Source organism: Rattus rattus, chromosome 3, assembly GCF_011064425.1.
Source record: "Rattus rattus isolate New Zealand chromosome 3, Rrattus_CSIRO_v1, whole genome shotgun sequence".
In the NCBI taxonomy this organism is placed as follows: domain Eukaryota; kingdom Metazoa; phylum Chordata; class Mammalia; order Rodentia; family Muridae; genus Rattus; species Rattus rattus.
The window spans coordinates 187,837,835-187,854,848 of record NC_046156.1 but is presented as its reverse complement, the minus strand read 5'-3'; the positions used below and the strand labels follow the sequence as shown (position 1 = coordinate 187,854,848).

Genomic DNA, 17,014 nt, shown 5'->3' with positions numbered 1-17,014 from the left:
TCATTTGACCATTAGAATCTGCAAAGTTAGGACTTTTAGGTAGAGCTATATTGTACCTATATCACAATTTGGGGAAGGAGATAAATGGGAAACACATCAGATAGTTTTGGAAACTGTTTTCTTCTTTGAAATGGTTCCAGATATTTATAAGGCTAAGGATTATAAAGGAATAAAAACCCAAATTTATTCTCCAGAACACTTTATTATTTTCTTTCTGTTCACACTTGGAAGGATATTGGTTCAGTTCCTTCTAGGAAATAGAATATGCTTTCATCATTGTCATACTTGTATCTTCCCAGGGAGGGTGTGTTTAGTCATGTACAGTTTGCCCTCCTCATGGAGGAAACGGTACTTCAGAGACTTTTGCCTCCTTCCTCTCTGGACCTTCTTTCCTAGAGCTTGTGCATGGCCCATATGTGAGCAGAATGCCCAAGCCTAAAGGCTGAAGGAAAGGGTTGTTTCTGATCACGAGTAGCCAATACAGCTGCTCCAGGGATCTTGTGTACAGTATTAAACTATTGCCTCTTCCAGACGAAGATGCTTGTGAATTTCACAGGCTGTTCTTACTTGTGAGCAAAGGAAATCTATCTTCACTGCTGCTGTTTTCTTCGTGGCATCTGTACTGAACACTTACTGTGTAGAGATGGTTGGGTTTTCAACACTTTGACAGTTTCTGTTTTTCAATACTCTTGTACACATTCAACCGCATTATGACTGCAGAGAACAGAATGATTAAGCTGCCAATGAGTTATTGTGAGATCTAAGTGGCTGACAACTAATGGATGGTACCGTGGTGACTTCTGCAGTGACGAATTGTTGAATTAACGGTGAGGATATGACATATGGTCTTTAAGTAATACAATAACCTCAAAGAAAGTGCGTGAAATGTCCCCACGGTGCTATGAAATTACCTTAGCGTTTTAAAAATATTTGATACTGAAAGAAAATGTTAATTCTAGGAGATAAAAGTTGAATACAGACTGTGGGATCAAATGTGACTATTTCTGTGGAATAATGGCACAGCATGCTTTAAAATCTTCGGTAATAGAGCTATGCTCTGTTAAATGTGGCAGAAAAGCAAACTGAAGTCAGGCTTGGAAGGTAGCAGCCCCTGAAGATAACCAGATGTTTGTGATGGAAAAGGTACCCCAAGCTTAAGTTTGGTCAGAGAGCTTAGCTGTGCCTTTCTAATCAGAAAACTGTTCTTGATTTCCAGCTAGCTCTCCTCTCCAGGACCAAAACACTAGATGGAGTGTCTCCAGAAGGAAATAGTGAGCAATTTTCCTGCTGTAGAAAAGATTCACAGTCTATTTAATCCTATGGCAGAGAAATAGACTAAATTAATCTAAGATATTAGATCTTCCTGCAGATCCTTTTTTTTTTAAGCTACACCCAGACACAACATTCCTTGCAACTTTGACAGGTAGCATCCCTTTTCTTAAGAAAGCCTGCATCCTGCGACTCATTTTCAAGAAGCTTTGAGAACCAGCCAGAAATCAAATCCATTTCGGTGAGAGGAGAGGACCTAGTCAAGCGTCGAAGAGCAAACCTTGGGGCAGTGGGGAGCAGGGAGGGAGGGAGGCGCGGGCACAGGGAGGGGAAGGATCCAGAGAGCAGGACTCTTGACTGGCTGGAGAGCTTTTGGAGAAGTCAGAGCTCCAGCTGGTCAGTCGGGAGCTGTCCAACTTTTCAGCAGCTCTGAGATCCAGGTTCAGGTGCCCGGACTCAAAAGCAGGCTACTGCTGTGAAGAGCAGATTCTGTAGAGAGAGCTAGCTGCCAACAGTCCCTAATCTCACCGGAGTAACGAAGAGAAAAGAGAGAGGAAAAAGAAACCGACCACCAGAGAAGCCTCGCCTGCCAGTCTTGGTTACTTTGGAGCATCCAGCGCGCCTTTCTGCCTCTGCTACCGACCAGGGATCCCTGTGGCGTTCTGTGATCCTTCCCGCTAGCAGAGCCCCCTCTCGGTGGCCAGGAGCCTCTGGCCGCTACAAGTCGGAAGCTGAGCCCAGCCTCCGGCGCCTCGGCAAGCAGCGGCAGCAGGAGCCGGGAGGCGCTCAGGCTGGTGTGGCGGACCCGGTGGGTCAGCGGGGCACAGAGCCGGTCAGGATGGAGGCAGAGGGCAACAGCGTGCCGGCCCGGGCGGGCAGCGACGAGGGCAGCGACAGCTCTGGAGGGGCCGCGCTCAAAGCCCCCAAGCATCTCTGGAGGCACGAGCAGCACCACCAGTACCCGCTCCGGCAGCCCCAGTTCCGCCTCTTGCACCCCCATCACCACCTGCCCCCGCCGCCGCCACCCTCGCCCCAGCCCCAGCTGCAGCCACCACCACCGCCCCCACTGCCACCACCCCCGCCACCGCCCGGAGCTACCCGTGGTCGCTACGCCTCAAGCGGGGCTAGCCGCGTCCGGCACCGCGGCTACTCGGACACGGAGCGCTACCTGTACTGCCGTGCCATGGACCGCACCTCCTACGCGGTGGAGACTGGTCACCGGCCAGGCCTGAAGAAATCTAGGATGTCCTGGCCCTCGTCTTTCCAGGGACTCAGACGGTAAGTAGAGAACACCCCCTCCCCCACCCAGGCAAAGGGTCACCTCCCCTCTTCTCATATCCTCCCTGTTAACCAGTCACCACCGATCTTGGAATCCAGGGTCAAATTCAAGAAACTCATGGAGGGTGAGCAGGGGTGTGTCTCTCCTTGCCCTAGAAGATATAATTCAGGTGTGTAATAAACCTGAAAGTAAAGTATAATTGGTGTGTGTGAGTGTGTGTGTGTGCGTGCGAGTGTGTGTGTGTGTGTGTGTGTGTGTGTGGTGTTTTACTGGTTTGTTGGTTTATTTGTGCCATGCACCTCCCTCTCCCTACTCGTTTCCATCCCACCCCAGCAGTCAGATGAAACCTAATTCAGTTTGTTTCTAGTAGAGGGAGGGTGAAGGCGCGAAAGCTGGGGGGGGGGGGAAGCTGCAGTGCGAGCTTGGAAACCACCCATAAATCTGTCCATTCACCCCAGGAAGGAGGGATCAGCCAGGCAGATCTGACCCGAGGGTGCACAGGGTGTGGAAGAGACAGTTTGCTCGCAGGATTGCAGCACACAGCTTGAGAGCAACTCTTGTCAAGTCCAGAAGTAAATTGAACAGCAAAGGGGAGAACAAACACGTGGGTGACTTGGAGAGTTTAGAGCAAAATGTTCAGCAATCCTTACAAGAGAGAAGGAGGAGGGATGGAAGCGAGGATGCTGTGGGAGTTACACTGTGTCGGCGTGGGTGTGTGTGAGCGTGTGAGCATGTGTGAGCGTGTGAGCATGTATACACCCAGAATGGGATGTATCGGTGGCCGCTGAACGATCCTAGTAAGAGAGCACCTCGTTTTAGTAGCAAACAAGACATAGAGATGTGATTATAGTGATTTCCCCTTAACATAAAGTGCTCCGGAAGACAGGGCAGGGGAAACTACATGTCAGCTGGGAGTTTTAATAGATGCCACGGAAATGAGTAGTGTAAAGGACAATTACAGTGGCTGAGCAATCACCTCATTCTTAACTCAAGTGTGGAGGTGGATTTTGGCCCTATTTGATCCTAAGACCATGGATCCCTTCACACACACACACACACACACACACACACACACACACATGCACACATACACACACGGTGGGGAGAGACATAGAGGGGGAGAGGTGGATTTTACTTTACATACATGCACACACAAGAGTCACCCAAGGGTTCTAGGAGTTGTCATTTCTCTCCATGCTTGTTTGCAAAGTGGAACAGTCATCTAGCTTCAGACAGGGCAGGCATTGATGCCTCTACATCAAGTCCCCACACGGAACAATGGGTACATCAGAGCTGGTGTGTAAACAAGAAAAGCTGGGGTTGGGATTACTTGTCTAGCCCTTACTGACAATAGGCTGGATTAATAAGAAAATAATAATGGTTTCAACTGTATGTTTGTATGAGGCTGTGCATCTGTGAATATGTCTCCCCATGTGCCGTATTCCCTATGAAACAAGGACATCAAGCCGGTCAGCATCCTAACTTTCAAGTGTGGCCATGCTTTCAGCTGGCGTATTTCACTTTGCTCTTTTCCCTTCCTTGCTTCCCTGGATAGCTTGTTGATGACACTGTCTGTTGGATGCAAAAGATAAGAACCACAGCTAATCACAATTCAGATCATTTTAAGGTTTGATGGTGGACGCTGATTGCAGAGATTAATAAATCAATATCCCACTTCATCTTTGTAGCACATAACGTTCAATCACACATGTCGTTTCATTCTCCATTTGAAGAGGTGGTCATGCTCCCCAGTTGTTCAGTGCCAGACCATACGGGTCCATAACAACAGAGGAGAGGCAAGGCTATTATTACTTGACCTAAGGAGTAATAAATCCTTAATAAATGTTTAAAAAGAGTAAGCATTCTAGCTTAATATGTAGGTCGGTTACTTTTGTAAAAGCTTCTAATTGATTACATGTTTTTAATAAATAGATTTGATTGGGGAGGGTAGAACTGAGAAAAATAAGCAAATTGGAATGGAAGCATTACATCATTGATTTGAGTTTAATGTTAACTATACTCTATACATTGATTGTTATATCTGAAATTCCTTAGTTGAATGGTTTAGAGAAAACTAAGATGTATAATGTTTACATGTTGTCCCTACTGTGTTTCATAAAATGTATTATTGCGATTTTATTTAGAGATTTATGACCCTAAGTTCTTTAAATTTAAACTTAAGTAATTTAAATTCTTTAAATTCATTTGCTCTCTATTTTCCACATGTTCACACACTGGATGAGTTCTTTCTTGGATAAAATTTGTTTATAAATGAGTGTGTTTCTAAGAGGTTGTGGCTATTAGTTCCGTTATTAAGAGAAAGGTAGTAGCAATGCTCTAGAAATATTAAGGAAGTTTCATGTCTAGAAAACACGGGCGATTAGGCTCTTCCGACAATGCTAATATCAACTATATTATCTCCACTTTCAAGACAAGCACACTGGGCCCATGAGGATGTAAGTAATATATTCGACATCACACAGAGTAGAAGGGCCAGGACTGACACAGAAATGCAGGTCTCCTGACTCAGCTAAGGCCTTGCTGAGATAAAGATGCGTGATTCCTGGAGAAAGTTGACAGCATCAAGATTATGCGAAAACATGCATGAAATTTATATCCATGTATACAACAGGGTATAAGTCCAGATGAACAGAAAGGGAGATATTTATATCATCTGAAAATGACAGAAGCATTTGGAAGCAATGAGAGCTATGAACTTTTATTCTCAACTTAACCTGTCCAAAGTAACCTGGTTCCACTTATCGTAGCAAACTCTATATTAGTTGGCAATAATAAATATGAATTAGTGTTTAGAGACGGTGAGACTAATGGAAACAGTTCAGTTTGCGTTCACTTATCTTCGAGAAGAGAACCAAACAAAAACTACACACACACACACACACACACACACACACACACACACACACACCATGATCTGAATAGGGGTATAAATTGTCTTTGAAAATTAATGTTCAAGAAAAGCCTCATAAATGTCTGGAAGGATGATTGCCTATGGGTTATTCAAATATATGACTCCGAAACACTATTTGTAGCATATACAGCAGCATCTCCAGATATTACTGTCTCTTCTGCAGTTTTGAGACTCCATTTTAATATCTGAAGCAATGGGAAAGGGGTATTTTGTTTTAATGAAGAAATTTATATCGACAGGAAGGAGATGGGTCTCAGACATTGAAGGTCAATTCCTTTGATTTCATGAAAAATGTGAATGTGTCGAGTACATTTTTATTAAGATGTATCTAACAAGGTAGATTTATTTATTAATACCAATATAGGAGAAAGTTGGAAGAGCAAAATTTCTAAAGAAGTGAGTTTGTGTGTCATCAAGGGAATGAAACAAAATATAAAAACAATATTAAAATACCCTTTAAAGCAGTAGATGTATCATTTCAACTAACCAGCCCCCAAATTACTGCAGCCATTTGCTTAACTGATGAAAGCTCTCTTTGACGTCTCTTTATATAACAAAACGTTTCCTCTGTCAGTCATGTATATCTCCAATCTTTGCAATAGCTATGAATTCCTAATAAAGAATAAGAGATCTAAACATCATAGGAGAGTTTTGATTCTGTTAAAAAAAAAACACTCTACGTGTCCGAGATGTAAATACCATGAAAGTGACGAGGTTCGAGTGAGGAGTGTGAGAGATAAACATCCAAAGTTTCAGCACACTGGACATAAAGCTAGGTGTGCTGGAATATTGATGTGGCATTGGCTTTGTAAACATGTACAGTTTTCGTATAGGAAAGGAAATTTTATATTGGAATGTCTCAGGATCATTAAAATCAACATGAGGACTGAGCACTTGCATAGAATATAGAAGGTCCCGACTAGAACTACACCACTAATAAAATATTAATCAAAACTTTACTCTCCCCTTCTGGTTTAAGAGAGCTGTGCTCCAGTGCTTTTGATCGGTTTCGTCAAAGACCTTTATTGCACCATTTTTCTTCAATGAAGAGCGTAAACATACTCCGATATGCGGTGCAAGTCTTGCGTCTCATATTACCGAAGTAATTGTTTGAGAATGTTATTTACACTGTATGTATCAATAAAGTCAAGTCTGGGGATTTTATAAAGAATAACTGACTTTTACATTTTTATTCCTTTAATATTTTATAACCAGTTTAAGGTTAACACTTTGAAATTTTAAGCAAGGCCACCAAATATTAACAATATAAGAAAAGGCCACATTTTTTCCTGTTTCCTGTATGTTTCCTTAATAGGAATAGACACTTAGAAAGAAAACCGATTTAAAATATCTTTCCCTTGCTTTCATTCAATGAAAGGTTATCTTGTTAGATTTTTTAAATACTGTTTTGACAGTGCATTCCGAAGCTTTAATTTATTAGCGATACATCCTGAATCTGTCACCCTATAATTCGGTTCTGAAACTTTGAACCTTTCATGTTTCATTGAAACTGCTGGACAAGAGTAGGCAAGAGGAGCACGGAATTTAAAAAGAGGGAATAGAAACAGAGACTCATGAAAATTGTCTTGCAAAATACAATATTGGTGCTTTCTTGTCTTTTTCAAATTGACTCCAGTTGCTCACTTAGAACAGTGACAAGAAAAACAGGTACCGTTGCTCATAAACAAACCAACCCATCATTTACCCTTGAAGAATTCTTTCCTGAGAAACCTCTCCCCTAGTTTATCAGCAGATGCAAACATGCAATTTACACCTTCCATATCTCTTGATAACTAATTCACATTTTACATATCGTGGCCATCTGTTTTGCTCTGCTTTCTTTCATTATGACACTGGGCTTCATGTAGTCTGGGATTGCTTTGAACTCATTATGTATCTGAAGCTGTCTTAAACTCCTGATCTCCATGCCTGCTGAGATTACAGGCACAGGTCACCACGCCTGGCTTAGTGGCCCTCTTACAGCCAGTGTTCTCACCTTCCAAGTAATAGCCTAAATTAAAAATTTTAATTACCATAAGATTACCATATCATGTACTTGTGAGTAGATGGAGTATTCAGATGTTGATAAGAGGTAACTTAGAAAACCTTTTGTTCATTTTCCTTTGTGAGTAGATTCTTATACTGCAACCTACCCCACACAGAATGCTGGATTGCTCACTCGTTTAATGTGTATTTAGAGAGGCATCTTGAAAAACTTCCTAAAACATTACATGAGTTAATTATCTGAAAAATTAATACCTTTTACATTATTCAAATATCTCAAGTGTAATATGGTTAAAAGTACATCTATTTCATGGCCTATTACCCAAGTTCAGGTTTAAAAACATGTAGTTTGCATATGCGTCTGTAGCTTAAAACCTATAGTCTCTGCTCATCTCAGCAACATTGCTAAGGGATTATACTAAATAGCACTATATTACATTTCAAAGGATGCTACGGTTATTTTTACTCCAAAGAACATTTCTACATTTAAAAATAGGAATTCTGATTTTTTTTCCCCAGAGAAGAGGGCAGTTTGCATTACAATTTTTAAAGCTCATTGAATAAGTTTGTGTGATTCCATACACACATATTTGCCATGAGTGTCTTCAGACAACATTAAAGGTTAACAGAGACTCCCGGTTTTCTTTGACATGAGTATGCATTTGTAGTTATTGATCTACTTAATGTATGATGTCATCATTTTTCTCATTGTCTTCAGCTAGTGGTCTTTCTTGGGTTCTTCTTCTCCCGTAACTCTGGATGGCAGAGACCACTGAGATCTTCCACCCTGACCTCTGAAGTGCTACCTCTTCCCTTTGGTACTTCCCACATGATGCACTTCCCACATTCAAACATTTGCAGCAGCCTCTAAGTGATCTCCAGTTCCTGTATCTACTAACTTCAGTTCATTTTATATGCCAGATACCAATCACATCTCCTCGTCTGAAATCTTAGACCAACTTCTTTTAGCCTGGGAGATAAGATCCAAGTTTCTTGGTCTGGCACGTTGGGATGTTAACCATGTCTATCTTACTTAGAGAAAATCTTATTACTCACTCCCACCCGATCCTACCAAACCCATCAAACACTCAGATGCTTGTATCCGTGTGTTTAATGCCACCTTTTTTTTCTGAAAAAAAATTCTTTATTTCTAGATTTCCTTTCCTATGTCCTGTACCACTCCATTCTCCTCTTTTAAAGAATTAAAGAATAGCTATCTATTGGGACCACTAAACCATACTAGGCATGAGTGACAGAAATAATCTTCCCCAGGAAAGGAAGGGCACAGCAATTAGCTATCGAATACCAAATGCACAGCCCTCAAAACAGATGTATGTAAGTTATATCATATGGACTAATCAGGTTGCATTTTCATACATGAATATATGTTTCCTCAAATATACACATATACACATTTATATACATACACACAAACACAAACACACACACACAGAGACACAAACACACAGACACACAGACACAAACACACACACATACATATATACATATACAGAGAGAGAGAGAGAGACAGAGACAGAGAGAGAGAGAGAAACAATAATTAAAGAAAAAGAGACCATGAAATTGGAAATGAGAAGTCGGGATATGTGAGAAGGAATGAGGAGAAGAAAGGGAAGAGGGAAATTAGATAACTATATTATAATCTCAAAACCTGAAAAATTACAACGACAAAACCAAAATCTGTTTGAATTCATACTTAGTACCCTTGGAGACCTTCCTACAAAAGTGAGTGTAATATTCTTTTGTATATAATACTTCAGAGCTACCAACTGTAGCTTAATTATTGGTTATATTGTGTCCTCCTTTAGGTTTTTACAACTTCACATAAAGTATGGCTTCCATAGGTACCCCATAAATGATAAGGTTTTAATGTGGAAGTAATAATGAAACCTTGCCTTTCTGGTTTGAGCTCTCCCAGACAGGATATATTTGATCCCCTTAATAATACCGACGAAGCACACAAAGCCAGTGATATTTTGCTCATTTCAGAGGTTATGAAAGGAATATTGTCTCTCAAAAAAATAGATGCATATCCATTTTCAAATACAGGATTCAGACGCAAGCTTTAAAAGCCTTAGGCTGATGATATCTTCATTATAGTGGAATATCCTCTGGTACCAGTTGTGATTCTACTTAAAGTATGAGTACAGAGGGGGGTTGCAATGGTTATGGAGGGAGACATCACTTCTAGTCTACCTTGTGAGAAATTTATATCAGAGTGAAAGTAATGCTGGAAAATTCCTCCCCTTTAATTTAGAAATGTATATTAGAATACAAATAACTCTGAAAGAATACTTCCTCTTTTATTTAAAAGGATACCTGTGGTGTACATCCTTACTTCTGTGCTTGAGGGCTCAGATAATTCCCTGAATTGGGATGTGGCAGAACTTGGGAACATGTTCATCATGTTTGCAATACTTTGTCCAGGATATACAAAAGTTAAGATGCTGTGATTCAAAGCTAACTAAGTTGTTGACTTAATTTACTAAGGGAATGATTGGGAAAACATTATACGTATATTTGAATGATGGGTTGCATTAGGATAATGAAGTTAAGCAGTATGACATGTATGTGATATATATATATATATACATATGTCACATACATATATAAATCCATAATATATATAATATATATATATGGCTTTAGAATTCTTTAAAACCAATATGTCTTCCTTCAGAAGAATTTTATGGATTTCACTTGAAATGTATATATAAAAGTAGGAAAGAACATATCGAAAAATATGGTTTTTGAGGTACGAGACATATGCATAAATAAAAATGTAGAAACCAGTCAGGGCAGCATCCCAACACAGTGTACACTTGCTAAGTTAGTACATGGTGTTCATTGGTTTATTAAAACAAAAAGTTTACCTCACAACACGAAACTAATACTTAAAGTCAGTAGTAAAGTCAATAATAAAATTATATAAAAAAGAGAATGGGCAAAAAAAGCCATCAGAGGTAATTTTTTTTTTTTAACTTGAGTATTTTTATATACATTTTGAGTGTTATTCCCTTTGGTTTGCAACATCCCCTCCCTCCCCTTCCTTATGGGTGTTCCTATATTGCCGCCCCCCCAACAGAGGTAATTTTTAAAGGAAGATTACTGGTGAATATATATTTAAAACTTTAAGTCTAGCTAGTTATAGAATAAAACAGAAAATATACATGTTATGCAATTTTTCATTTGTCATTTTTCAAATAACAGAAAAATATAGTTTAAGGGAACTGGAGGCATAGGAAAGGAACTGGGTTTTTATGGATAGTTTTAGTGTAGGGTATCTATTAGGAAAATGTTAATGAGAAATCAAGCAACAAGTATCAGTGTTTTGGTGCAGATGCCAAAGTAATTCTGTGCATGGGTATTTGGATTATGAATATAATTGAATACCTAAGCAAGGGAGTATTATTTCAGAACACTACACTACACATAATGTCAGCAAATTATTCAACTATCTTTTAACGAAGGATTAATATGAAAATGATGCCACGCCTGTAACAAAAGACTACAACAATAAAAACTGAGAAAGATCTTATGCATTAAGATGCAGTGATAAATTCAATGCATTTTTATGTGAATGGATATAAAGAACAGATCACAGGGTGCGGCCCAAGTTAATTCTCTTCATTTATGCATATTTATATTCCTATGTCTCTGTGTACATGAATATGTGCTCATCTTTCCCTGTCTGCACCCTCTATAGGAGCAAACTTCCACAAATTGTTTCACGTATATTAAAGAAGAGGTAGCCATTAAGTCCTTGCATTTATGTTTTATGGTTTTTTCTCTCTATTTTGGTTCTGGTTCTCCTTTAAAAATCAGCATAAGTTGCTTTCCCAATATACATAAATGATATATTCCTTCCCTTTGTATTTTCTAGCTATTTCAGTCAATCTATTTTGTTTACAGCCCTCTTTTCTTCCTCTCTTCTAAAACTGAAAATTGTTACATTGTCAAATAATTTAGAACAAGGTACACCAATGAAACTGTCCTAAAGGAGAAAATAACAGCATGAAGATCATGGGCAACGTGAAAGCAAACTCACCAGGCCATTGATTATTGATTATTGATTGATTGCCAAGGACAATTCAGACACTTGGCTGTGTGCTTTGTAACAGTGAATTCAAGGAAGAAAACTTCAGTTTACAATGCATGCATGCAGTAAGTTAACAAATGAATTGATTTAAGAATACATTTTTGGTGAACACTGAGAATTCAAAGACATTCCCTGTGGTGTCTTACAAGAAGAGCACAATGCAATATGGTGAACGCAATTTCATCAGCTTCTTTATTCTCTATTAAGTATGAATTATATGTGAATGTTGTTCATAACCGCAACTGTGTTTTTATGAAACTACACATTGGTATCCTGTTGTTTAAGACATTCAAAATCTACCATTATCAGAGTCCTGGTTGACATTTATTTATTTATTTATTTATTTATTTATTTATTTATTTTATTTATTTATTTATTTATTTTTATGGTTTGAAAATCTCATATGCATATTATATGTTTTGCTCAAATCCACCTCCCTGCCCTCCTTTCTAATTCCCCACCTATTTCCCACCATTTCCTCTCTCCATTCATGTGCTCTTTTCTTAAATGCATGTTCTACATATTTCTTTCTATTGACATTCTTTTTAGTTCCTTCCCTTTACCTCTGGACGCACTCTTTGTTAGAGTAAAGGGGGATGCCTTGGGGATTAAGGAAACAGCTCAATTGATAATGCTTGGTATTCAATCATGAGGACCTGAGTTCAATTCCCAGCTACCAATCAAGAAACCAGGCACCCTAGAACTCTTGTAATTCTAGAACCGGCAAACAGAGATTGGAAGACCCTTGGGGTTCACAGGGCACCAGGCTAACTAAATTGAGGAGGCTCGGGCAGATGAGAGACCTTGTCTAAAACAGAGGATATATGGTGCCCAAGGAAGAACAATGCTTAAGGTTGGTCTCTGTCTTTAATATTCAAACATATGATTATGCATGTATGCATACTTGCGCGCGCGCGCGCGCGCACACACACACACACACACACACACACACACACACATACTGAGAGCAAGAGATACATTTTTAGCTTGGGATTCTTCTAGACTCTTATCTCCTCGAGCCAGCATTCAGTCTTTAGTTCTCATTCAGATACCTGAATTGGATTACATGCCTATTGTTTCTCTAGTCCTTAGGATTAAATACTGTTTGTTTCTATGGCTCCGTCGACCACTACTTGTTGACCCAATTTCTCTCTTTAACTGCAGCCTCCAGTGATATCTAACCTGGCTGACTCGATCTTGGTCGTGAATTAAGGTCCATCAACCTAAACTCAGTCCCTTTTCATTGCTGGTAGGAAATAGAGCCAAAGACATTCAGCTTTGGTAAGCAGGTCTTGGATTTTCTGATATGATGAGACTATCTCATTCCCCAAATATTTACAGGTCTGTTTATCCTTTTCCCTTCAGGACCCACTGAATGGTCCAGATAAGCTAATTTTAACATCGACCCCGGTATAAACGCATGAGTCTAAGCCAGTTAAAAATTGGGAGTTATTTATTACAAACAGGTTGCTATTTTAGAGTAATTTGCTCAGGGCAAATTACTATTGTCTATTGTAATTGTGCCAAGTTCACAATAACAATATCACACTGTTTCCCTGCTCCTGTTCTTGTTTACCTCACAGGCAGACATTTACTTGGAATCAGCTTACTTGGAAGTGATTTAAACTCTTCAAATATAATATTGGCGTGATCGCCATATACTTTCTCATTCTCATCAATACCTGGAATCATGTTCAGCATCCAAGGCCTTCTGCTGTATTGAGGACCAGGTTCTCACCCAGGGGATGTCTACTACTCTAACCACGTAGGTTCTCCTCATGGAAGCCTCACTGGGTCAGCTGAAGAAAGAGCCTCAAACAACAAGAAGCAGTGTTTTATTTTGTTTTTTAACCACATTTTTGAAAAATAGTAAACAGTATAATAATAATCAAGGAAAACATAAGTGTAAGAAACAAAAACTTATATTAACAACTTGGGAATGGACACAAACACTAGGTGAATTTACCAATGTCAATAGGTCTTTATTATAAGAAAGAATATAGCCATGATTTCACTGTAGTGGACCTCTTCTCATGTCAACCAGAACATCTTCCCACACAAGAACCAATATGTGTTTTGGTTCACTTAAGATGTTTTGGAAAACTTACCATCCTTAATCTTCGATAAGATGTTTGTACCTCCTAGTTTACACCAAACAACACATGTTGGGCAAAATTTTGTCAGATCTCTCATGCCTGTCATAATAGTGTGGAATTCTCCTTTATAGAGCTTGGAATATGTTAACTTTGTTTAACTTTGTTTATTTGCTTAAAGCCAGTGCATTTTAAACAGTTAGCTCCATATAGAAGCAATTATCAATTTTACTTCCATTTAAGCATAGTACTGTCATGTCACTTGCACTACAAGAATTATTAGATAAGTAAAACAAACTTAGAGTTTCAAAGACTACCTGCTATATAAAACTTGCAATCTATTACCTTAAAGAAAAATAATTCCAAATTCAGGTAATTTTCCATATGAGGTTTTTTGTAAAGAGAAACAAACTTACAGCCCATTTTACATAAAAGGCATTGAGGGCTAGCAGGGGCAAGTTATTATCTGATGATGGAATATCACTTCTAGAAAATAGCCTGAAAATCAAGAAGCCAGTGAGGCAGTAGCATTGTAGATTATCCTCTACAGTCAAGGTTAGAAGGAAGGATAGAAGTGAGATACTGATATTATGCTGCTTTATTTACATGGTGATTTAGCGTAATGCTGATCACGTAACCATTATTTATAAATTAAAAATATTTTACTTCCGATTCTTTGCTTCTGACCATCTGGGTCAAGCAAATGCAAAAGTGTCTATAATTCCTCAGAATCTTACCATCTGACAGACAGTTCTTTGAGACGTGAAGAGCTTGTAAAAATGAATCCCCTGCTCCTAATAACACAAGACCTCTCAAATTACCCAAGAACTCTCATGGTGGAAGGGTAAAGAAAGTGTATGCCTCATTATTCTGACAAACTAGTGATTCTAACTTCAAAAGGTCTTTCTTGGAGATAGTGTATTGCTTTAATTTTTGTATATAGTTAAACAAGCTAGCTGCTGAATAGGTCATTGCTTCTGTTGGCCTAGAGAATTCTGTAGGGCAGAGTAACAACTGTGTACTGAAAAATCACAAAAGATATATTTTAAAACATTCTAAAATCATGGTATAATACTTTAGGCAGAAAAGAATGTAACAGAGAAGAACAATTTTGTGTTATTTTTCACAGGAAGTAGAGCAACAGTATGCCTAACTCACCTGCATTTCCACTTACTTTATGATGTCATGCTACTCAATGTTCAGTGAGTTCAAACATCACTATGACGAATCTCACTGATCAGATAGAAACACAAAGAAAAGTAATATGCATTCTTTCACGTGAGGAAAAAAATCTACCTCCTTTGCTAGCCTTAAGGAATGAGTACATAAGCAACTGGAGTATACTGCAAGCAAGCTCAAGGTGAGAAATTAAATAAGTCATCTGTCTAAGCTGGATTATGAGTTTGACCATATCTATCCAGAAACTCCTTTGAATGTTTGTAACTTGTGAAAAGTTTGAAAATGTTTCAACCAATAAAGGAGCAACTGAGGACATCTGTAGACGAATGAAGTCACATACTGGCCCTCACACAGTCTGACAGCCTGCTTATTGCTTCTGATGCTCTTCTGTCTAGTCATTTGCTGTGAAAGTTTAATGCAGTTAATGAATAGTTTGGATCTTCTATCTATAAAAATTAATTAAGAGAAACTACAAATTACAGAAGACAAAGCTAAAATACAATAATTTTCTATTTAAATGCGGATAAGCAATTGGTTCATAGTGGGATATCGCTGACAGTTAACTGTGATCAAAACCAGAAACACCGTAAAGTAGATGACTAAAGGCTGGAGGGCTCTAGTGTCAAATGGTGTATTCCAATGTAGCTCTTCAAAGAGTATTCAAGACGTCCTGTATAGAACTGGCCAGAAGGATAGAACAATTGCTTCCTTGACTTTCTCCAAGATGTCATGCAAGCATCGAGATTTTAATTAGGAAAGTTACAGTCGTGTAGCTTATTTTGAGATCAAAAGCTCATTTGACAGATGCATGGAGAATCAAATGCGAGGAAATTGGAGGTGTCATTTAAATGTTTATTGCAGCAAACTAGGTAAGATTCAAAATAATGCCAATAGTAAGTCATCCAATGAACTGAACAAACAATTCTCAGATAAAATACACAAATGGCCAATATCTATTTATTTCAAAGTGTTCAGCATTTACCCATCAGGGAAATGCAAGTTAAATCTGCTTTGAGATTCTATCTCAGTCAGGCTAACCATCATTTAAAAAGAGACAAAAATTAAAAGAAAGAAAAGAAACAACACATGCTGGAGAAATGGCAACTGTTACATACGGTCGGATGAGTGGAAATTGGTGCAGCCACAATGGAGATCAGTCTAGTTATGTCTCAAAAAAAATTAAAAATAGAACTACCATATGATTCAAAATACCACTTCTGAGCATATGCCCAAAGGAATCTATATCCTCCCGCAGAGATATTAGCATATCCATATGTATTGCTACTCTACAAGATAGAAAGGAAATCCCTCGAAGTCTATCATCAGAAGACTGGACAATGAAAATGTGGTATATACATACATACATACATACATACATACATACATACATACATACAGTGGAAGTATTTAGCCGTTAAGAAAAACGAAATTTCTAGGAAAATTGGTGAATGTGAAAAGTATTGTGTGGTAGCTGAGACTTAGAATGACAAAGGCTATATGTTCTCACTAGTGTGTTGATTCTTGCTTCACGTATATTGATGGTGCAACATGGACATGGACCATACACCTAGAAAGAAGCCACAAGAGAGAAGAGTCTTAGCAATAGAGGTTGGGGAAGGTAAAAGAGTACAAATGATAGGAAACTATAAAGAGGAAAGAGTGGGGACAGGAGAGTTCAAGCAGAGAGAGGGACAGGGAGATGGGTTAGGGGAAGATCAGCCAAACCAAAGCATATTAAAATGCAATAAAGAAACCTGTTAATCTTTACTCCCGTTTGATTTATTCTTCTCTCATAATTCTATCCCAACTGCAATTTTCTCTCTATCCCCTTCTCCCCAGACCCACCCCTGCCTCTATCTCCCCTCAGAAGAGAGCAAGCCTCCTAGGGACATCAACCAAATGTGGCATAACAAGCTCCAAAAAAATAACTAGGCACATATAACCATGCACATATAACCAGGCACATATAACCATGCACATATAACCAGGCACATATAACCATGCACATATAACCAGGCACACATAACCAGGTACAGATATCCTCACATCAAGATTTGATGAGGGATCCCAGTAGGATGGCAAGAATCCCAAATGCAGACAAAATAGTTAGAGATAACCCCTGTTCCCACTGTTAAGAATCT

The 17,014-nt window shown here is 39.0% G+C and overlaps 1 protein-coding gene across 1 annotated transcript in view; it reads left to right on the top strand.

Annotated features, from left to right (window-relative positions):
- Window positions 1–1,649: 1,649 nt before the first annotated feature.
- Pde4d (phosphodiesterase 4D) overlaps window positions 1,650–17,014 on the top strand; it is a 798,677-nt gene continuing 783,312 nt past the window's right edge. The window contains exon 1 of the mRNA XM_032898910.1: window positions 1,650–2,547. Within this exon, the coding sequence (XP_032754801.1) occupies window positions 2,108–2,547 (440 nt within the window). The 5' untranslated portion in view covers window positions 1,650–2,107. The remainder of the gene's footprint in view (window positions 2,548–17,014) is intronic.